Source organism: Clupea harengus, chromosome 3, assembly GCF_900700415.2.
Source record: "Clupea harengus chromosome 3, Ch_v2.0.2, whole genome shotgun sequence".
Classification (NCBI taxonomy): domain Eukaryota; kingdom Metazoa; phylum Chordata; class Actinopteri; order Clupeiformes; family Clupeidae; genus Clupea; species Clupea harengus.
Window position 1 is genome coordinate 12,042,763 of NC_045154.1, and position 23,862 is coordinate 12,066,624.

A 23,862-nucleotide genomic window follows, 5' to 3' on the forward strand; every position below is an offset into this window, starting at 1 on the left:
ATGTAATTGCTGACTAAAATAACGTAGGTGTCATTTACATAGCCCTTCGCAATACAATGATACCAAGCTCTGTCCACTGAATACTACTGAGGGGCAGGTATGTAACCTGTGCAAAAGGTATGTTACCTGAGCAACGGGTAAATTACCTGAGGGACAGGTATGTTATGTGCAGGGCATGTATGTTATGGTATCTGAGGGGCAGGGATGTTACCTGAGGTACAGAAGACCTGGAGCACCCACAGACAGGCAGCAGCTCTCTTCGCATCCTTCAGGTTCTGACGGAGCAACCCAAGCATCAGCAGCACGGCCTCCGCCTTTTCTGCCTTCACACCAATCCTGTGGTCTGGCAGCCACACACACACAAAGAGAGAGAGCGAGAGAGAGACACACACACAGGGAAAGAGAGAGAGAGAGAGAGAGAGAGAGAGAGAGAGAAAGACAGAGAACATGGGTTATAGTCTATGGTATATGGTATATGGGCTTTTAGTCTCTCAGTGTGCACCACCTTAGGGGAATTCTAAATGTGTGAGGGAATGATTAGGATGTGTTTAGTATATTCTGAATCATGTGCTCTCCTTGTGAAGAAAGTTCTGAGTGGTGAAGAAAATTAAAACTGCTAGGTTGACTGTCACGTTTGGGTGGTTTTGAGAAAGAAAGTCGATCTTTTCACCATCAGCTCTCAAAACTCAACAACACAGTGTTTTAAAATTCGAGAAGGGAACTCCTGTCACAAAGTGCTTAAGTAATGTCTCGCCCCTTGAGACTACGGGTCACGTAACATTTGTTTGTTTTCTCGCTTCAGTGGTAAACAAACACAATTTTTCAAAAGAAGACAAACACAACTTTTCACTTTTCGGTTGTTGCAATAAAATACACACAACCAGTCTCACAATCTAACAAGAAGCCATGACGCCACATCATGATTAGTGCATGTTTATGACAATGTCAGTAGATGCCTGAGGTTCACCTCTGGGAATTTCATTCCTAATTCATAGGCTACGCCAGTGGGTAAACATTACAATGACTATAGTGAGCAGGAACTGGTGGATGTAGTCAAGGGAAACTGATTTGTTTTTTCTTGCCAAGAGATAATCATCACACGCATGGGGAGGCAGTATTTTTCGCTGAACATGACCAGAAATGTTTATTACACCGAGAGCAGCACCTTCTGGTAACAATCACACAAAGTCCACTGAAGCAAACGTGGCGAAGGAAGCGTATCTGAGTTAATCAAAGTTCAGGGGTGATGGTGGCGGGGAGGAGGGGTTAGGGGGCTTCACCACATTCACCACTGACAGAGCCATTGACAGGCCTCTCGCCTCTGCGCTACAAATAGAGAAGAGGAGTCAGATAGAAGGGGAGTCAAATGGAGGAGGCGAGTGGCAAGCCGAGCAGAGCGACACAGGAGTCGTTTTATAGACACCCCTCTCTCTCTCTCTCTCTCTTTCTATCTATCTCTCTTTCTCTCTCTCCACTCTCTGATTACACTCCCAGTGAGTCTGTGCCAGGACGAGTGGGCCGACACCACGAGCTGCGCGCTTTGTTTATGACCCTCCGACACCCTGAGCTCCGGAGCTTCACCGGGGCTTTCTCCTGACCTTGCCGCAGCCTCAGAGTCCTCCAGAAATAGACTGACTCTGACTGATACGTGCCTTTTACGCAAGAATATTTATTGCATTTTGTTTGCAACATCTGGGCAAAAAGCTGATTTGCAGGCTCTCTAACCCAGAGCGCAAAGCTACATAGTGAATAGCCCGAATGGCTAGTGGGAATGATAGGTGAGCTTGTCAGTCTTTCACATTGCCATATACCAACAAAATGAATATGAGGCTATTATAGAAATGACCTACAAAAAACTGGTAAAACCCTGCATATAATACAATTGCTAAGCACAACAACATCTTAATTGTTAAGCAGGTTCGAGGAAGTAGACTGCTATGAAAGCTAGCCATACTAATTCAGAGCACTTGCTGGAGGCCTGTGTGCCAAAACTATTCAGACTTTTAGGCAGCCATCAGTAACTATAGGCTTCTGTCACTGCCTCAGGCTTTAGACTTCAGAGAGAAGAGGTGATCTTCTAAGTCCTATTCAGTCAGGATCTGATATAACTCTAAACAATGAGTGTCCAAGCTCAGTCAGGAAGAGGGACTCAGGGAAAGGACTGGTTAGCAGCTGAGTTTCCAAACATCTAACTTCAATCTGCACTGTTGACACCACTGTCAAAGAAAAGTGGGTTCTTTCATTGCAGTGATTCCTATAAATTGCTCCCTGAGAGGTTTTATATCTACAATTTAAATGAAGAACTTCTCATTTCAATGCAACAGAATCCTGACACCTGAGCATTTGAGTTTCAGATCACGTTCTTTACATCTGTGGATACTTAGAAATGAAAAGCCAATGAACAAGTCATGTTGTGATGATATGCTGGTCATGAACTGGTCACATTTCAGTGATTTGTCCAATCACCAAGTGACAGACCACATTTACACAAATATACTGATCTTCAATAAACAGCAGACCATCTTTCACCTGTGCATTGGTGTTTCTTAGACATCAGACTACAGTTCACCCATACACTGGTCACTAGCTAGACAACACAGTATTTTAAGCATACGTTCCCTTTACTAGATGAAATGTCAGCCATGTATGCTGATCCTCATTTCAACCATATATTTCACCTGAGGTAAAACCAGGTCTAATCTATATGCTGATCTTAAATAGATGACAGACAAAATATCATCCATACACTGGTCTTCCCCGGAAAAATAAATGTTATCTATGCACATGGCTGATGCTTGTCTTCAGGCAAACAACAGAGCACATTTAACGCATAGGGAAGACAGTGGCTAGACAAAACACCACCCCGATGTCACCCGTGCACTAGGAGGCATCCACAACCTGATCTTCACCAAGCACTACTATTGACTAAACTGTCTTTGAAATGGTGTCATAGACATAGTTGTAGACATAGACGTAGAAATGTCCGAAAAACGGTACGAGAAGGTTTTGTGCGTGTATGTATACTGTAAGTTTGTGTGTGTGTGTGTGTGTACGTGTGTGTATCCTACCAGATACACAATATGGGTCAGCTGTGATATATGACCATGGTACATCAGGTTAGTGGGATGGTGTCTTACCTCTGTGTCCCACCTTGGCCACTAGGTGCAGAATGGGCAGCAGTAAGGTGTAGTTAGGTGGGATGGTGTCGACAGTGTTCACCAGAGCCATGAGGAGAGACTCGCTACCACCTTTAGAGATCATGTAGTGGATCCGTCTGTCGGATCCTAAAACACACACAAACACACACACACACACACACACACACACACACACACAAACACACACACACAAACACACACACACACAAACACACACACACAGACACACAAAGGGAGAGAGAGAGAGAGATAGAGAGAGAGGGAGAGAGGACAGTCAGGAGAAACAAATAACATCCGTGTAGAAAACAAGCTATGGGTTATTTGCTTTCTTCTATTCTCTTTTCTTTTCTTTACTGTTTGAGTGATGGCTTATAACTAGATCAAACATTGTGTTTGTGTGGTTTTGATGGTTTAAGGGGGATTTACCACACGTATTGGCTTTGCAGTTGGACAAGTTCTTTGAAACGCTATAAATGAAAACAGAGTCGATGCCAAGGGCTTGAGTTTGAGGCCACTAATTGGTTCAGAGTGAGTTATGATGGAGCCTCAGCACAGGCAGTCTTTTGATTTCATTTCATTCTTTTATTGTCCCCCTTTTTTCTTCTTCTTCTTTTTTTCTTTGTTTTTCTTTTCTTTGATTTGTGTGAGAGCTCTCTCAGTGACTCACCGGCAGAGAGCAGCTCATCCAGCACGTTGAGGATGTTGAGAGTGCTCTCAATGTCACCTACATCCTGGAACAAAGCAGGGAGGAACAGAGGAATGTAAACAAACATACAGAGCATTGTACTCAGGAAGAAACTGCTGAATCACCAGAGACTCCTCTAACTCGCACTTACAGTAGTTACATTCCAGCACTTTTTATTCTTTATGTAAAGTAGTATGTTTTCTCCTTTGTATGTTGCTTTGGATAAAAGCGTCTGCTAAATGACTTAATGTAAATGTAATGTTAATGTAGAAACAAACAGTCCATACCCAAGAGCCCTGGAGAAGACACTTTCTATAGCCCTCTTCACATTCTTCACCTCTCTCTTTATCTTCCTGCTTCTCCCTGTCCCGTTTCCCCCTCTACTCTCCCTCCCTTCTCTCCTTATCTCGGGCGCAATCTGTCTCTAATATTACAATCAGCATATCCATTGAGACATTTGAAGTGGACTAAGGATGTTGACCAGATATAACAGATGGGGTATGTGGCCTACAGATAATCTCAAGTAAATAAAGTAAAGAGGGCATTTACAAGCCCATACTGTTACCTGTATGTATGTATGTATGTATGTATGTATGTATGTATGTATGTATGTACCTGTATGTATGTACCTGTATGTATGTATGTATGTATGTATGTACGTACCTGTATGTATGTATGTATGTATGTATGTATGTATGTATGTATGTATGTATGTATGTATGTATGTATGTACGTACATGTATGTATGTTTGTATGCATGCATGTATGTATGTATGTATGTATGTATGTATGTATGTATGTATGTATGTATGTATGTATGTATGTATGTATGTATGTATGTATGTATGCAAATGAAGAGTTGGCTACCACCGGACCATTCAAGTGGTGTGTACTGTGTCAAGCTACTGAAGAGAGCAAAAGGCTTAGCTCTTCCTTCACTCTTGTAGTGTCTTATTCATACCCCTCATACCCTCTGTGCCTCATACCCCTCATACCCTCTGTGTCTCATACCCCTCATACCCTCTGTGTCTCATACCCCTTTAGCCATTCAATGATGTGGTTGTGATCTTTTGAAAATACTTCCAGCATTGAAATCCAATATACGCCACTGCCATCAAAATGAACATGTTCTAGCCAAACAACAGCATCTCTGCACAAATATAGCTTTGCCATCATCATTGCCAAGGCCTGTGCCAACCAGATGCCAGGCACCACATTAGAGCCATGGCAGACTACTGAAGTGGCAATAGAGGGCTGGAAAGTGCATGGGGGCGTGGGGTGATGTTTCCATGTGTTGATCCACAGTGGTGTACAGTGTTGCAGTTCTGCTTAACTACTTTGCAACTTATTAACCCACAGCACACCGTAATACATATTTATGTATCTCTTACAGTGAGTTAGGGGTACACAGCACTGTTGTGGCAATTCGCACACCGTAATTTATTTCGTTCCTTGCAAATGTAAAGAAAGAGCTTTTATTTTGAAATATAACGCAACTGATTTGACAGAACATTATAAACCACAGAGCAGACGAACAAAACTCAAATATTACAGACATTTAAGATGTCAGTAATGTGACTGTTACTGTTAAGATCATATCATTATCACATAATTATTAGTTACTGGATCTACTTTAAACTGCAGGTCCCCATAGAACTATGCAAGACTTCTTAAATGCATATGTACAATACATTTTAAAAATACATTGTATACCAATAGATTTATGCTAATACACAATATACTCAATGTAGAATATATACAGTATGTACATCTACATTTTAAACACAAACAATGATAATGTGGCAGAGCTGCATGGGATGGGTGGATGCATGGTTGGATGGATGGATGGATGGATGGATGGATGAATAGATAGATAGATAGATAGATAGATAGATAGATAGATAGATAACTAGATAGATAGATAGATAGATAGATAGATAGATAGATAGTGCATGCAGTAGTGGATGTCTTGAGAATTCCAAAGCAGATACAAAGCACAGCTGCTGTGCTACCATCTACTGCAATTGAACCTAATAAAAACGCTACAGTATTTATAGCTACAGATCTCTATCAACAACATAAAACTTGAGTGATATCTATCCACAGGCCTTTACACATTTGCTAAAGCAGGCAAATCAGCATCACTAGAACTGCCCTTTGTTTACTCACTCAGCTGCAACACACACACACACACACACACACACCCTGTGAGCTCGCCCCTCCCGCTGCAGAGCATGATGGGAAAGCAGCTTGGAGCTGGCACACCCGATGCCTCACCTGGGGGCGGGAGAGCCGTCGCAGGAAACAGAGGACCGTCGCGCAACACAGGTGATCAACTAAACACACAGCCACCAGCGAGGACGGCGGCCCGCGTCTGTCATGCTCTCTAATCATCTTATGAAAGACAGAAACATACAAAGAGGTGGAAAATGGAGACACACGGAGATGGCAGGAAGAGAGAGAGAAAGAGACGTGTAGTTGTCTCCTGCATGGGCTAGGTGTCTCTCTTTCCCTGTCTTTCCAGAGGAAAAGAGACGTGTAGTTGTCTCCTGCATGGGCTAGGTGTCTCTCTTTCCCTGTCTTTCCAGAGGAAAAGAGACATGTAGTGGTCTCCTGCATGGGCTAGGAGTCTCTCTTTCCAAAGTCACGCTCTCGCAAGGTTGCAGAGAGAGTGATGCATCTCCTGTTCAACGTGGTATACAAATAAGAATCCAGGTTTCTTAGGCCTTAGGCTTCGGTTCCCTCGCAGATGGGGGGCATTTAGGTTTGAGGTTACATCCTCTGTGCCACCCAGTGTAGAGCTCAGATAAGGTAAGATGGGGGAAGTCTTTCACGGTGTGTGGACAAAGCTGAGCTTGGCGATGACAGACGACTGGCCTGACCTGTGTGAACTAGAAGCTACCACAGGAGCACTCCAGCGCCAGTTGCTGTGGGTGTACCAGTAAATACCCCATACTGAACTCAGGACTGTGAATAAGAGCCATCCTGAGTAGCTCAGGGCTGAAGGAAAGATTTTTCCTTTGTACGTCGCTTTGGATAAAAGCGTCTGCTAAATGACTAAATGTTAGATTACCCGTTGCTGTGGGTGAATCAGGAGCATCTGCCTCAGTTCGCTTTCCGACTAAGATCCTCAGCCATCAGCACTATACACAGACGATGGAACCAAGAACTCTGGGGCAAAGTTGTAAGTTATGCTCCAAATATTTACGCATAGAATATGCCCCTGAACTTGAGCTATTTTCCAAAAGACATACTGTGAAGTCTTCTGGAAAAAAAAAACATACATAATATACACAGGCAATCAACTCCTGCAAAGAAGAGGTAAGTCAGACTTTTGCACACTCACTCATTCGACTCCCCATCAGCGTACAGGAAATTAGCTGCCATATATCTTAATGCCACTTATCTTTCACACAGAATCCTTCTAATCTAAACATAATGGAAATGTCTACAAAATGTCATTAATAATTCACCACTGGTTATCTGCGTAAAAAAGTCCCTTGAACACTTCAAACCCAGATTTAAACAAATGCTAAGGGTTTACCATTTGTGTTTAATGTTTCTGTTTTAATACTAATTATCAATACTTCAAATGTATTATTTTCATGATGGAACAGCTGCACGAACACCATTAAAATTCCAGTCACAACATGCACAGATTATGTAGCACAACAGCCAAGATTATCATTAAAGTATGAAACTTTTGTATACAGACTGCATATTGTAGCGATTGCAGGGGTATATTATGTTTAATACCCATGATATTGTAAATGTAAGCACACTCATATAACTAGTGTTTTATGCATATTTATCGTTTATTAAATTAGAAAACACTACAATTACAAATAGAGCACAAATATCCAGTTGGGTTTACAAGCCATGTGCTTTACTTCGAAGACAGGAACTATTATGTAGCCAGTGAAAGTTGCTGGACAGTACTGTATGTTTAATTATGAGTGCAAACAGAATTGCTGGCAGTGTGCTAGCCTGTCAGCACGTAGTCTGAACGCTGTCTTATGCTCGCATACATTCAATGACAACTCACAGCGCGGACACTCTCTAAACTTGACAACAGCACATAACCAGATAAGTTCACACACATACCCACCCAGCAACAGCACAGCACAGCACAGCATAGTCCAAATGCTGACTTATGTACAGGCTCATAACCTGAAACTGCCTCTCATACACACACTCAAGAACAGCATGTTTTTCCCAATGTACTTTTTTAAGTAAAAACTTGTTTTAGTTTGAAGTCCGAGAGACCAAAAGCTGACCATCTCCTATTATTGTTTTTTTTTTCATTGTTCAATTGCTCTTTCCTGCTGTTCAGAGGCTCTTTGAAACACGTGGAAACACTTAAGCGGTACCCAAGTGAGCGTTGGCATTAGCATTGGCGTTAGCATTGGTGTTAGCCTGACGCCTACCTTCAGTGTGGAGAGCAGAACCTCCAGTCCGCTGGTGCTCGGGGCTGCCATGCTGGGCTGCCTGATCCGCTCTACAGAGAGGGAGTGTGGGATCAACAGAGAGAGGGAGAGAGGAGAGGGGAGGAGAGGGAAAAGAGAGGGAGAAACAAAGTCAGGGGGGGTGGAGGCAGAGAGAAGGAGACACACAACCATTTAAGCAGAGTGACGCAGAGCACCGTATGTGACACGCAATACAGCCTCTCCAACACCACCACCCCCCCCCCCCCCCCCCCCCACCTCCTCCAACACACACACTTAGTTTGACACGAAAGCCAGTTAGAGGCGGTGGAAGCAGCGGGGTGCATGTGTGTGTGTGTGTGTGTGTGTGAGAGTGTGTGGAGGGAGGGAGCTGTTTGAGCTGGCGTGCTGTAACTCTATCGCTGCTGATGAATCCCTCCAAAGCATTTGTCCTACAGCCTGCTGATGAGTCCCCTATAAAAAGGTCTGATGAGACAGCGGGATTAGGGAAACCGACTGGACACCTCATGGAACGGGACAGACACAGGACAGAGTGTGTTTGTGTGCATGTGTGTTTGTTCTCTGTAAATGTCAGTGTGCGTGGCTGTGGTGCACGTGGCATGAGTGTATGTTTGTGTGTGTGTGTGTGTGTGTGTGTGTGTGTGTGTGTGTCTGTGTGCGTGTGTACATATGTGCATGTGTGTGCGTGATGTGCGTGATGTGTGTGTGTGTCTATGTCTGTGTGTCTGTGTGTGTGAGCGTGTGCTTGTGGAATGTGAGTGTGTGTCTGTGTATGTTCTGGAAGCAGGTTTAGTGGGTGTGAGAGAGGGGGTCATGGCTGTCACAGGGGCAGCTCCTGCTGAGGAGTGATAGAGAATGAAAACATAACAAAGGCTGAAGCCAGGGAGTCCACTGACAGCTGGCACCGCACTCATGTTTCAGCAGAGGGAGACCTCAACCTTTAACAAGAAACCGCTACAATACACCAGGAATGAAGAGAGGCCAGTAGCAATAAACATGGTCATCAACATGAGGTTTCCCACCCTAATGTTATTGAATGGGCATACTGTAGGTTGCCCCTATGATCTAACAGCATACTTTGGAATGTCCCTCTGTACTATGCAATGCTGTATTGAACCACTGAATGGTACTATACCATACTACACAATTCTACCCTCCCCTCCACCGATAAACCTTATAATCTTCAACACTTGTAATCCAATTTATGATGTTTTTTGTATGTATTTTGACTGGAACTGCCTGTCTTTAATGTCAATGAATTGATTCCCCACCGATTTACCATATACAGTCAGCTAAGCTTCTTGAAAGCCCTGGTATATCAACAGCACACATGCTATGGGGTCAAATATGGATGACAGCTTTACAATGGCCAGTGCGCATATCCTCGGAAAACCATCCTATTTGGACAGCATCCAGTTTATCTGGGGTACATTGGCTCCACTAATCTATCCACACATAGCGACACTAGCGTCATGGAGGGGGTTGAAAAGTAGGACCTTGGCCCAGAGATAAGACACACATGCACGAACACACACAAACACACACACACACACACACACAAACACATACACACACACATATAAACACACACTCACGCACACGTACACACACACACACACACACACACACACACACACACAGTACAGAAAGCACTGAAAGAGAAAAGGATCCAAGTGAAGTGCTAAATCCTCTATATGGTTAGGTCTATTCAGAACTTTTCCTTTTGACATTTTGACATTTATTTTCAGAGCAACAGTAAGGCAAAGATGGTAAATTGAATACAAAGGTCTGTCGAAAGAGTGAAACATTCTTGGGGATTGTGAGTGAAGTGCTGGAAAGAAAATATGAAAGGAAAGCATGGGTAAAAGATTAACACCCCCAAGACTCCCCAGTTCCCAACTCCCTCAGGTTCCAATATGACTCACATAAGGAGTGGGAATACTACAGGACTACAGTATTCTGGAAACCCGAAAACCACACAGAGCTTTGACTCGCATGAAAAAGAGCAGTGGTAATACTATAGGACTAATGCAGAAAATATTTTAACCTCAATAAAATCAAGTCTTACCTAAAACAATAATTACAGGAATTCTTACAGGAACTGGACAATTAAAAAGGAAGGTAAAATGATAGCACTTACTATAAATGGAGTTAATATGCAATATAAAATGCAAAAGTTAAAAGAAGTTAAATTAAAGATTACAACATTCATATTAGGGATATAAATACGGAAATAAACATGAGGAAAAAGTGTTGCAATAAAAAGAGTGACTAAAATGGGGTTCGTCCATCGTCCAGCAGCTGCTGCTGCGAGTGGCGTCATGGCTAAACTCTCCTTCCCCATGTTAAGCTCTAACTCTGGGTATTACTAGCTGACCTGCTCCTGACCTGACCTGATGTATGGGATCTCCTTCTTCAAGTTCAATATGCGAATCAGAAATGCAATGTGGCCCAAGACCCAATACTGCTGGTGCAATATTAATCTTATTTTAATCTTAAGGTTATTGTATTGTATTACATAGAGAGCACACTGCATAGGAACTTCAAAAACACCACACAAACAGTGCACGTATATAATACTTAAAACATAATCACTAGGGGTGGGAATCTCTTGGCACCTCACGATTCGATTCGATTCCGATTCAGAGGTCAACGATTCGATTCTAAACCGATTCTCGATTCTAAACCGATTCTCGATTCTAAACTGATTCTCGATTCTAAACCGATTATCGATTACCAATTCTAAACCGATAAAGCGATTATCGATGCATCTCCATTTTTAAAACATTTGAGTTTGCTACTCAGAGTCTCAAATCACTTCCTACTTTGTGTTTGATAATTAAAGAAAATGAACAGATCTATTTTTTTTATTAGAGAAAAAGTTTTTCCTTGTCACAATTATGACTTCCTATTAAACAATGCAATAATCGATGCAGCTTGCATTTCAACACAAAATGAATGTGTAAAAAAAAAAAAAAAACATTCTTTTTTTTTAAATTAAAAATCGATTATGAACTTTTCTGAATCGAGACAGAATCGTTCTAGAGAGAATCGAGAGAAATCGAAAAATCGATTTTTTTCCCCACCCCTAATAATCACACATGTTCACAAAAAGAAGTAGCCACTCATAGCATTGGTCAATCTTTAAACTCATTTGAATTAGTTATAATAATAATAATAAAATGTTTTACCGAAAGAGGAATAAATGTGAATGTGGTAGATTACTTTTATACTGTACTCATACTCTACTGTGTAGAGCTTTTATACTGTACTGCTGTGCAAAAAAGATTTTTTACAGTGTTGCTGTAAAATGTTTTTTTGTTAGTTTGTTGGTTTGTGTTGTGTGTTTTTTTTTTCGATACGTGCTACCGGAACACCGGAGGGATTTTGTGTTCTAACTGAGCTGCTCCACAACTAGGGCTGAACGATTTGGGAAAATAATCTAATTGCGATTTTTTTACCAAAATATTGCGATTGCGATTTAATATGCGATTTTTTTTTTTATCCTCTTTTTTTCCCAACAAAACGTAATTAATGATTTAAATATGACCAACACAATATTAGATACATTTAGTGTATATTCTTTCCCACATTTTACATTTTTATTTAACTGCTCATTACAGAAACAAGAACAACAAATCGGTGGCTTTGCCACTGTGCATTTAAGTAATTTAAAAAAAGTCATTTTAAGTATAAACACTAGGCATGCACTTTTTAAACACTGTGTGCAAAATGTACCATCTTAAAAAAAAAAAAAAAAAAATGAATTTTTTTTTTTTTTTTTTTTTTTTTAGACCACGTTTTTTAATCGCGAACGTTGCGGTTAGAAAATCGCGTTCTATCATATCGCGATTAAATCGCAAATGCAATTAATCGTTCAGCCCTATCCACAACCGAGAGGCTTAAGATGCGCCTGCGCCCGTCCCTCCACAATTCATCACCTCATCAGCTCGGCAGACTCTCAGACGAGAGGTTGACACTGAATCACAGGAGAATCCCCTATGTGAAGACAGGAGCCTCCCGACACAAGCACGGGGGATCAACCCCAGTCTACCATTACCATCACAATCAACACCATTAACCAGCATATCTCACTTAAACCAGGGCCCGGGAGGTAATATGCATCATACACATCGGAATGCCGAAAAACACCTGTGTAAATATAAACAAAGGCCTCCCTATTTTGGTAAAGCAAACGGAAAGGGGGTCAGCGGGAAGCAGGGCGCAGGGCTATTTATACTGCCGGGATTAGAGAGAGGGTGGACAGGCGGACTGTCTATTAGGAGCGATGACAGGTATATATGTCAGGAGGAGGGGAAAGTAATGAGAGGGACAGAATGTCCGCGCAAATGCATGTGAGGGATGAGTAGAACAGAGACATTCTCATTCCCAGAGTCCAGGCCAGCCCAGCCCCCCCACTGTGATATAAATGAGAGAGAGAGAGAGAGAGAGAGAAAAAAAAAGAGAGAGTCAGACACAAAAGACAGAGAGAAAGAGAAAGACAGTTCTCACAGACACAAACTGAGAGACAGAGAGAGAGAGAGAGAGCGAGAGAGAGAGAGAGAGAGAGAGAGAGAGAGACAGTTCTCACAGACACAAGCTGAGAGAGACAGAGAGAGAGGGAGAGAGAGAGAGAGCGAGAGAGAGTGTTTGTCTTCTGGAAACTTCTGGAAACATGTGGGATTGAGTTGTGAAGGGGTTACACTCCCAGGCATGAGCCTGCAAAACTGTTTTCTCATTCTTCACAAGAGATTATCTGCCAGAGCAAAATTATGGAGTGAGATTTGTTTCATAATTCACAAACAAACGAAACACGATTCAAACAAACGAAACGCGAGTCACAAACAAACGAAACGCGGATCACAAACAAACGAAACGCGATTCAAACAAACGAAACGCGATTCACAAATGTATTTCACGATTCACAAATGTATTTTGTGATTCACAAATAAATGACCCCATGGCAACCTGACGAACACGAGTTACAAATCCCTGCATTCGTCTGTGTGGATTTTTGGAACTTTCCTAACGCGTTTAGATTCACAAATGCATTTTTTCTAAAAGATATTCTCTGCAGCCTATCAGATCTCTTCCAATTTTAGCCAATCACATTATAGTGTCTATGTGGACTACAAACCACCCGTCATAGTTATGGACATTGTCCGAGATCACGAGCAATGGCATCTGTTAGCTGCCCACTAAATGTTAGTGAAATATAGCTTGTTAATCTTATTAAACCGATTATCATATATGGTTGAATATTCTTGAGAATGGCAGGATCCATGTTTAGTCATTTTAAGTGTTTCCTAGGCTAACGTTTAGCAAGCTAGGCCTTGCTGACATGGATAGAGCTAAGCTTGCTGCATATGTTTGCTCTCTAGCCACATCTTACATGGTTAAATTGTGTGGCATGTCAAAATAATAAAATTGTGTGGCAGTAGCTTGGTAGTTAAGCATTGGTAGCTAGAAATTGGTAATTGCATGCCCAATGTAAATTATAGCAGACATCTGAATGCTGGGATGGTCCATTCATTCGAATTTAGGCTAATATTCCGTAGAATTCTGAAGCACCTTATGTGTGTCTGTGCACTGTGTATTTATTACCTTCTCATAGCCTGTCTCACCCTAGTATTGTCGGTATTAGGTATGGTAGAGGCTATAGTTACAGCCCTAACTATGCTCTCTGCTGCTCGGCTCTCTGGCATTGGGGAAATATTCCTAGCTAGGGCTTGCACAAGAACATGTGCTGCTGCCTCAACTTGACTTGACAGCCCCTGCTTTGGAAAAAAAATAGTTTTAATGATCTGTTCACTAAAGTCCTATGTAAGATGTTACCTGGCTAGAGAGCAAACTAATTCAGCAAGCGCAGCTCTATCCATGTTAGCAAGGCCAATGTTATGTTAGACATTGACTAGCTAGCTTGCTAAACGTTAGCCTAGGGAACACTTAAAATGACTAAACATGGATCCTGCCATTCTCAATAATATTCAACCACGTATGATAATCGGTTTAATAAGATTAACAAGCTATATTTCACTAACATTTGGTGAGCAGCTACCAGATGTCATTGCTCGTGATCTCGGACAATGTCCATAACCATGACGGGTGGTTTGTAGTCCACATAGACACTATAATGTGATTGGCTCAAATTGGAAGAGATCTGATAGGCTGCAGAGAATATCTTTTAGAAAAAATGCATTTGTGAATCTAAACGCGTTAGGAAAGTTCCAAAAATCCACACAGACGAATGCAGGGATTTGTAACTCGTGTTCGTCAGGTTGCAAACAAATGTCATGGGGTCATTGATTTGTGAGTCACAAAATACATGTATGAATCGTGAAATTCATTTGTGAATCGCGTTTCGTTCGTTTGAATCGCGTTTCGTTTGTTTGTGACTTGCGTTTCGTTTGTTTGAATCGCGTTTCGTTTGTTTGTGAATTATGAAACAAATCTAACTCCATACAAAATCACCTGAGATAAAGGCCAAAGAAGATTCATTCCTCATATCTAATATTTTTCTTATGGTTTTCTGCTTTAAAAGAATATCTCGCACACTTAAAGCTGAGTACGAATTTGAGACATTGGATCTCTCACTGGCTGACATGCCAGGTGGTACTGGACCGGACCACGGCCTGCAGCAGTAAATCAGCAGTGTCATTATACGCTGAAAGGTCACCAACACGCACAAACACCCTGTTACAGTGCAGGTCTGTGTAAATCAGCCCACAGCTCGCTAGCATCACTGTGGAAGCCATTGGTCTCAATCTGGAGGAGATACTTTACTGATTGCTAAAACTATTGTAGGCTATATAAACATCAAAAAAGCATAGCACAGTCATCAGTTCTGATATTTCGTTTCTATATATGAATAATGTATTCAATAACCAAAAATAATTCCATTTGTAACTAAAATCATCTTATTCTGTTCTGAATTAAATGCAGTAGTACACCTTTTTGGCATGATTCGTTTTTTCATATTGTTTTCCAGATTATCATTTTGACACACCTGCTTTAAAGGTCAGGTGTTTAGCATGGCTTTTAGATAACCTACAACAATCAGGAATTGAACCCATTGAAGTCATGTTCTAGTCATGTTCCTTTCCCTGGGACACAGAAACACAAGAAAATCTATCGGTTCTTGATTCTGGAGCTGTTTCTGTGTCTACTTCCACTCTCTACCGCTCCTGGTTGTGTCTGCAACAGCCCTGTGCCAGTCTCTGGAAAAGGGAGAGGATGACTGGAAGAGGAACACAGAAACACAAACATCTCCTCTGGTCTGGTCTACTAAGGTCCACAAAGTGGTACTTCAGCTACTGGTTTTTGACTACACTGGATGGAAGAAGCAAAGAACATTCACTCCTATACTTTGGGCTATTAAAATGGATAGTAACATTTTGTAGCTATTACAACTTCAGCAATTCTATTCTGAAGTGAAGTATTACAACTACTATATGTTGGCTACTTTTAGCTGCCTACTGGAAGAAGCTGTTGCGGTAAGGATACATTATAAGTTCAAGTAACAACGTTGATGTGAAGAAAAAGCAAATTAGCAGTTTGGTAAACCTACCGTATCTGTTACCAGAGGCAAATGAGAGATATCCAAGAGTGGCGGGCGGTTGGGCTTTCAGTGACCGTCCTGGAGATTGTAGCTTTGTAAGACACATTAGCTCAGGGTATCAGGGCGAGGGCATGACCTGGCGTTGGCTGACAAAACTTCTGTGTCTGCCCAACATGCCCACACGAATAAACGCCACTTCTAAGGATAGTTCAGGACACTGACTGATGTGCATGCACGCACACACACACACACACACACACACACGAACAAACTCTACTTCTCAGGATAGGGTTGACACTGAGTGATATACACACAGACATAAACACACACACAAACACATGCACACCCACACATACTCACATACACACACACGCATACACACACAGACACAAACACACACAGAGTATTTTGGCATCAGCCATGAAAGAAAACTTTGTGAATAATCAGAAGCCTTGGGGACTGGACCAGGCTTAAAGAGACAGCACATTTCCACCCACACCCTCCTGGAACTAAGCCATCACTTTTTCACCAAACAAGGAAAATGCATGACATAAAGGTGCAATATGCTTTCCTTCTTGTGTTTTTCCCAGTCCTTGTGGGCAGGTCATTCTCAGTATGCTAGATCATGACAGCGTGCTTATATATTACCTTTCGAGAATTGTAACACTATCAAGCAAGTGGCAGTGACTTTTAAATCACTCTTCAGGGCCTGTAGGGTATACATTAGGCCACAGATTGAGTCCTGTGATTGAGAGACGTGTCACGTCTTGGGAACACACCACATAGCTCCACTGCAGGGGGTGTAGTGTGATCAGGCCACCAAGGTCATGTCACACTAGAGCATTGGCAATATATCACCAGAAGAGGGCAGTATACATGTCATAAACAACATGGGACCGTCAACCAACATCACAGACAATAGATGCTTACCGTTAAATACAGCACAAGGAAACATATGATATGAAATTATACAAATACACAGTGGCACTAATTTGTAAAACTGTTGGGGATGTTCATCATTCCGTGATTTAATAATTTTAACGTGATTTCATCCGCTAATCATCCACTGTCCCCTGGCCTAATTGCAAAGCATTTGCCATGCAGTGTCATTAGCCAGAGAGATGTCTCTGTCTAGCAGGAGAGAGCTGAGGCATTTCCCTAGAGAGCAGTGGAGTGGAGTTGAAATAGATTTCTGACCTTTTCAACAGGTTATGCCTAAGCACTGGGCTTAACACAAGGCAGCCCAAGTATAGCAAATTCCCTGTCGCTTCCGCTAACTCTCTTTTTTTCCTGTTACAAACTGTAACTCATTGTCTTCTCACTTCTCTCAATATTTTCCCTGTGTCTGTGTCCATTTCTTTCCCTCTGTCACACTCCTATCTTGGGCCTGTTTTAGACGAGGCATGAAGAGTGGATGGAGAACACGCCACACACTGTTCTGATTTTCAAATCTGTACTTAGCTGCTGGCTACCCTTGGTTCATGCTACACCCCTCCACCAAGTTTCATGAAAATCAGCCTATTTGTTTTTGCTAAACAGACAGAGAGACAGACACAGACGGACAAACAGAGACAAACGGAAAAACTAGATGTAGTTCATTCAAAGTGTTGAAATCATCACGGTGCACAACCTGACAATCCCTATATAACTATATGATGTTGACTTCCATAAGCATATGTGTGCATCAGTACAGCCCATGGGTACAGCCTTGTGGGGGTCATGAACTGTAGTATTATAAATTCTGGATAGATTATGAGAAGGTTCTACAGAAGGCAAATAAGCACTAAAAAAATATCTCCCATGAAATCTTCATCATCAGTTTCTTACTGATAGCTTCAGACACATACTTTCCCATTATTTATATATTTTGTGTTTGTTTTGCGTTTCATTGTGCACATCAAATAGTCACACCTTGTCTGGGTTGAAGGGCTGTGCAAATCTCTACTTGCATGTGTCAGTAGTTTAAAAACTGGGTTAGAGTAACAGTCTAGCTATTTTGTAGAGCAGACCAGAGTTGAGCTAGTTCAAATCTGGCTCCTGTTGCTGAACGGCTGCAAAATATTTCACACATGCTACAATTTATGATGCAGTCCGCGATTCTGGCGAAAGCTTGTTGATATTTGAACTCAACAGCCAATGAAATCACACCCCTCCTTTCTGTGTACCTGAAACAACGTATTGATTGGCTGGAATTGTTTATAGCTCGGTCCGAGCCACTATATTTGTTTCCCATTTACAAAGCCAGGGCTGTATACGAACACCAGATTTGTTCAGCCCTCACACTGAACGGACAACTAGAGGACTGTTAAGAGCAATTCACTGAATTTGACAAAACTTCTTATTGATTTAGAATAGTAGACTCCGCAGACCATTTCCAGCTACAGTAAGTGATTCTAATCCAATACACTTTTTGTCAAATTCAGTGGATATCTCATCACGGTTCTCCACATGGTCACATACAGCCCTGCCTCTGTAAATGGATGTTGGGTTTTTGTGTGCTTGCATGTCATTTGTTTGATGACGTTTTATATTACAACGTTTGTTTTGCTTCAACTATGAGAAAGACAAATCTACCTCCATGCCGTATAAGGCTAGAACATCTAGACAATCTCCATCGTCTGTCAAGCGCAGCAGATGCTCAGGATTCTGCCATATTTCCCTTTTGGTAAGCTAGCCCAATTGTGAGTGCCGTTGCCTTGACAATGCTTGTCCATGAACTTGGGACTTGGGGGGGCGGGGGGTCACTGAATGGAGGGGTGTATTTGTTTGGCTGTTGAGTTTTCTCCATTATCGCTTACCCTACCTTTAAGGAAATCGGCCTTTCAACTGAAGAATATTCTGGGCATTTGGTGTCCACACTAGATAAGAGTTAGTTGTCCCATTAGCTGTAGGCAGTGGCGGTTCTAGACCATTTTTACTAGGGGGGCCAAGGAGGGGCCAGTGTTTAACCAGAGGGGCACATACAAATTATAAGATTTTTGTAACCAATAGTAGCTAGGTAGTCATATATAATAATATATCGGTATAATAATTGTTGAGAGTGGATAAGTGTATGAATGCATGTAATTATATTTGTTCAGGAGGAGGCGCTATTGCGCCTCATATGGCATGGAGTCACGTGTGACTGATGACACCACTACCTTATAAAGAGGGATGTTCACCCTGTCTCTCTCTGTTACCTGACCCTCACAGAGAGCAACATATGGTGCACAGTTCTTTAATAAACAATGCCACAAGGTTGATGGCTGAAGAGACAAACCTACCCGTTAACAGTAATAATATAATAATTATAATAATAATATTATTGTAACGGGTACAAATAGTGGCTGCGCCTTTAAGAGGACGTGAGTTCGCATGAACGTGCAGAGGGTAGGTGCACGAGCAGAAGAACCGTTAAGAGATGAGTGGCGCGAGCAGAATGGAGAGATAGTCGAGTTGAGCAAGTGAGTTGAGTTTTTAAGAAAGTTACTTTTCAGATAAACAAGTGGTCGCATTAGGTGTTTAGTTTTGGACCAGTGAAGTCGCTCTGAATAGCAAACGTTTTCTTTAATGGTGCGAGCGCCAAAGTCGGGCAGCATCTAGTTAGGTAGGTGAACGTTTTGCTGTTAGCGATGTGGATGACGACACACAGATAGGCTAACACACTGATGAAGACGGCTGTACGAGCGTGTAAGTGTGAGTCTAGTGCCAGTTATATCATATAGGTCGCATAAACTAACTGTTGAACTATTCCACGTTTTCTTTGAAAGTAAGAGCCAGTTCATATCATTACATACTGAACAGAAAGTTGCTGATCAGAACGGTTAGCCATCATAGTGCACGTCACCCTCTAGCTACTCACCACGAGGTTCGGCTGGGAAGTTCGCTGCCATACTGAAGTTTAGCCTGCCATCCATCGGCATCCTCAACGTGATCTCTGCTGCTTACGGGTATCTCTATATCACACTACCATACACACTGACTAATCACGCACAAGTTGCGCAGACTGAACTCAACGAACTAACGCTGCGCTTGTGCTCTCATACCCACACACACACACACACACAAACGCGCTCTCGCGCATCTCACTGGAAGGGACATCAGACTTTGCGCGCATTCCGTGACACACACACACACGCACACACTCTCACCCACACAGACGGCTGAAGGAGCGGAATGGTCAGCTCCTCCATGCTGATAACATACTGTTGAGTGCCATTTAAATTGTATGTTGTATATATGTATGTTGTATGCCTGTCTTGAAGTAATTAGTATTGTCAGTCCAGTTTGTTAGAATGGCACACTTAACAAAGACTGAGTGAAATTTGCGGTATAATAGGAAAGTCCACTAAAAGAGTTTGTTTAAAATGTCATCAATTCTGTGTTTTGGGTTACTTACCTGGGGGTAGGGGCGCCTCATCTGGTTAGCAGGACTTGGGTAGAGTGGGGTGGTGTCAGGTCAGTTTAGACCACATTTACACATAGCCGGGTTTTTACAGAAACTAATATTTCTGCCCCTCCGTTTTCAAAAATAACGTTGTACACACAAGATTGTTTTCAAAAAAGTTTGTGTTTACATGAACCCGCAGAAGTCAACTATGTCTTCTATGGAGGGATGCAATAACTCCGAAAGAGACAGTAGTGATAAGCACGACATTCGGAAGTTCTCATGCCATTCCTCCGGGAGGAGTTTTCCCACCAGACAGCGGTTCGCCCTGGTCGGATCCAAAACCGTTGGCAGGCAATGTACCTATGTCTTGGGAGTGAAAGCTGTAGAAAGACTACTGACCTCCGTGCAGTTCTTCGCCTCTGCTCCTCGATATAGAAAAGCAGTTGTGTTTGTAAATACAAACAGGCCAAAAGCGTTTGCATTAACGTATAAATGAGCACTACCTTAACAGCATCCATGATCAGTAAGCAAACTAACTGTAAACATAGGACGCTCACATGACGTGATGCATTTTTAGTCGCATACTGTGACGTTTGAGAACCTAAAACTCCGTTTGACCTAGTGCACACCCAAACACAAAAACTGAGTTTTCAGACATCTCCACTTTGGCCGGAGTTTTTAGAAATGATCGCTTTCCGTGATAAAACCTCCGTTTTCACGTAAATGAAAGGCCAAACCGCATGAAAATATATGCGTTTTCCCAGCGTGTAAACAGGGTCTTAGTGCTTACCTCATACACACTGCATGCACTTCAGGGGGGGCACCAGACATTTCCCTTCATCCTGAAGCCATCTCAAGGGCCGGTGCCTAGTCTAGGCTGCTAAACAGGGGACAACCTGCTCGTACACACGGACATTGAGGCCATAGGCGTTGGGTGTGGAGGACCTAGATCCTGTCCCGCTCAGTTCCCCTCAGCTAAGTAAAGTGTTACCCCTACAAGGCGGCTGCAATTCTCCCGACCGCCACATTATAATAGTATTGTTTTCTGTTTATAGTTTCTTCAAATTTAGACTTTTTAAATGTAGTATTTTCTAATTCTAGTGGTTGGTTAGCTGGCGAACACAGTCATGACAACGAACATATCGTCATACAAAATTGCCCCACCAGAAATTTCGGGCTAAAATCGCCACTGCTATTCATACTAAAATCTAAGCATTTGCTTTTTTATGTGATGTCTCCTTAAGGATTTGTTTTTGGCGATCCATATTCATTAACTTCAACTTTATTTTGTCCCAACTTTCTGACAGACTACTGTGTCCGTGTTGGACACAAATATGGCGGCGCTTAGACACAGTGACGTCACCTGGTATCCACGGACGAGCACCACACCTGGCAGACTACAGTGTTTGGGTGCGCCGCTTTAATTTACCCGTGTAGAACGTTGCGTCGCATTAGTTCCGCTTTTGGCGCTCAGGTGTAAAATCATAATAAATTAATATTTTTTTTTATTTGGTCAGCACGGGGTGGCCAGGGACATGTCTACGGGGGCACGGGCCACCCCAGGCCTCCGTGTAGAACCGCCACTGGCTGTAGTTTCATGGTCCTCACACACTCCTCAGAGAGACACACACACATTGCTTTAGATTGCCCAGATTATTTGAATAGGGTATGCTGGGTGGCCCACATTCAACCAAAAAACTAAATTAAAATAAAAAAACTACAACATGCTAGATTACAGTGCACAGGAGCCATTCGAAACTGCATAATGTAAATTGCAGCACTACTTCTCAACATGTATTGGGGGTATACAGCATAGACATATATACAGTACATAGACGCCCCATTGACTGCTTCAGAATGTTGCTGCGACGACAAGATTCTAAGTAACATGGAGACAAAACTTTTTTTGTACTCCACGTAGATCATAAACCCTTTAATATATAAACGACTCAATGAAATCGGTTGAGAAATGTAAACGCTATAGTCCTTTTATACAGAAAAGCCGCAGCTCCACCGTTCACTTGCGTTTGTTTGCAGGCCAGTCTTCACCTCCCCAAGATGGCGGCGAGTTGACACGCGATCCAAAGGCCAATGGGGCGTCTTTGTATATATGTCTATGGTATACAGTACAGGTGGACTAGAGTTATATGAGGAAGCAGCTGGGTGCAGACAATCTGGGTGAAGTTCAACAGGGTCAGGATACTTGGCTGTGAACATGAGCAGGTGCACCAGGGTGGGGTCAGAGGAGCCAGCCAGGGTCAGAGGGAAGGTCAGGAGGAGTATTGTGTGTGTGTGTGTGTGTTCGGGGTGTGGGAGAGAGGCAGAGGAAAGATGTAGATGCCATTCCCCACTTTAAGCACACTAGTAATGAGAGTACTTTAACAACAGGAAATGTAAATAATTTTTCAAATGATATGCCATGCAATAATATGCAATACTACATGAGAGACTGTTATATTGAGCACATACACCAATTACAGGTGTTGTTGGCAGAATGCAAAGTGAGGTTCTTTTATGATATATCACATGTGTCATATGTCTTTTCTTACAGGGCTGGCAAACAAATATCATGATTTTGCAACAACTTGCCACAATGCCACTGGAACATTGACCAGTGGGTAATGGCCTATACACCACAGTAAAACTCAAAGTTTTACAATAGGGAGTTCCAATCAACCTAATTATAACTGGATACACTCACATTCTATGTTATGTTTATTACACAGATCTGTGCAGTGCTATGTTGTTTGAAAAGGGTTTGATGTCTCTTGACTCATGTCATCAGACTTATTAGAACGGTCTTTCAATATGTTGTCAAGGGCCACTAGTCTTTATGACATTGCCACTAGTCTTTATGACATTGCCTCCTTGGAGGTTCTCTTAGGCTTAAGCAGATGTTGGGCTAAAGCAAAAGTCATAAAAACATTTCTGAAATCTTTTTTGTTGTTTGTTTATAATATTTTTTATTTGTTTGGTTGGTAGGCTACAGTACGCATTAAGATAATTTCCATCCTGTCAAGCGTTGATTTTGCAGAGATGACCACTGGGTTGCAAAACATTGTACACACTATACTCTCACTAAATATAAACGTGTTCCTCTGAGAAAGAGTAATGCTACCTGACTCTGGCCACTGCAAGGTGGTGAAGGTGCCAAACATAGGGGAGGACATTCAAATCTGACCAAGACGTGTCAAGGAGGAGGAGGGTTTGTAAGTGTGTCCTCTGTCATATGTCCCTTTTCTGCACACACAAAGATCACAGTGAAAATCCTTAAGGTATTATACTGGGCAGATTGGCAGAACCAAATGCCATGTGAAATCATCTAGATGAAGAGCAGAAATATATGAAATTAGACCTGTTTTAGGAGACAGCAAATTTAGGTGAACTGTAATTAACTGCACCCATTTCAAAATGTAGATGAATATATCAACTTTATGAAAAGGATTTTTCTTTATTTGAAAGAGTGGACGGAACTCCTAACACAGAATGGCAATTAATGTAGCTGTGTGTCTTTATAGCAAAGAAAAAATCTCTGAATGCCTTGTACTAGCACAGGTTCATCAAAAGGTTTTTTCAGGGCACTGAGTTTCCATCTGAAGAACCCCAAAGGTTTGAGACTTAAGGAAGCAGCCATTACAGACCTGTGG

The 23,862-nt window shown here is 42.1% G+C and overlaps 1 protein-coding gene across 1 annotated transcript in view; it reads right to left on the reverse strand.

Moving 5' to 3' along the window:
* The window catches only part of LOC105892127 (cytosolic carboxypeptidase 4), a 90,079-nt gene extending 81,570 nt beyond the window's left edge, over positions 1-8,509 (reverse strand). The window contains exons 1-4 of the mRNA XM_031564583.2: positions 8,271-8,509; positions 3,826-3,889; positions 3,138-3,284; positions 212-343 (exon numbers count right to left, since the gene is read on the reverse strand). Coding sequence (XP_031420443.1) covers positions 212-343; positions 3,138-3,284; positions 3,826-3,889; positions 8,271-8,462 — 535 coding nt within the window. The 5' untranslated portion in view covers positions 8,463-8,509. The remainder of the gene's footprint in view (positions 1-211; positions 344-3,137; positions 3,285-3,825; positions 3,890-8,270) is intronic.
* Positions 8,510-23,862: the final 15,353 nt, after the last annotated feature.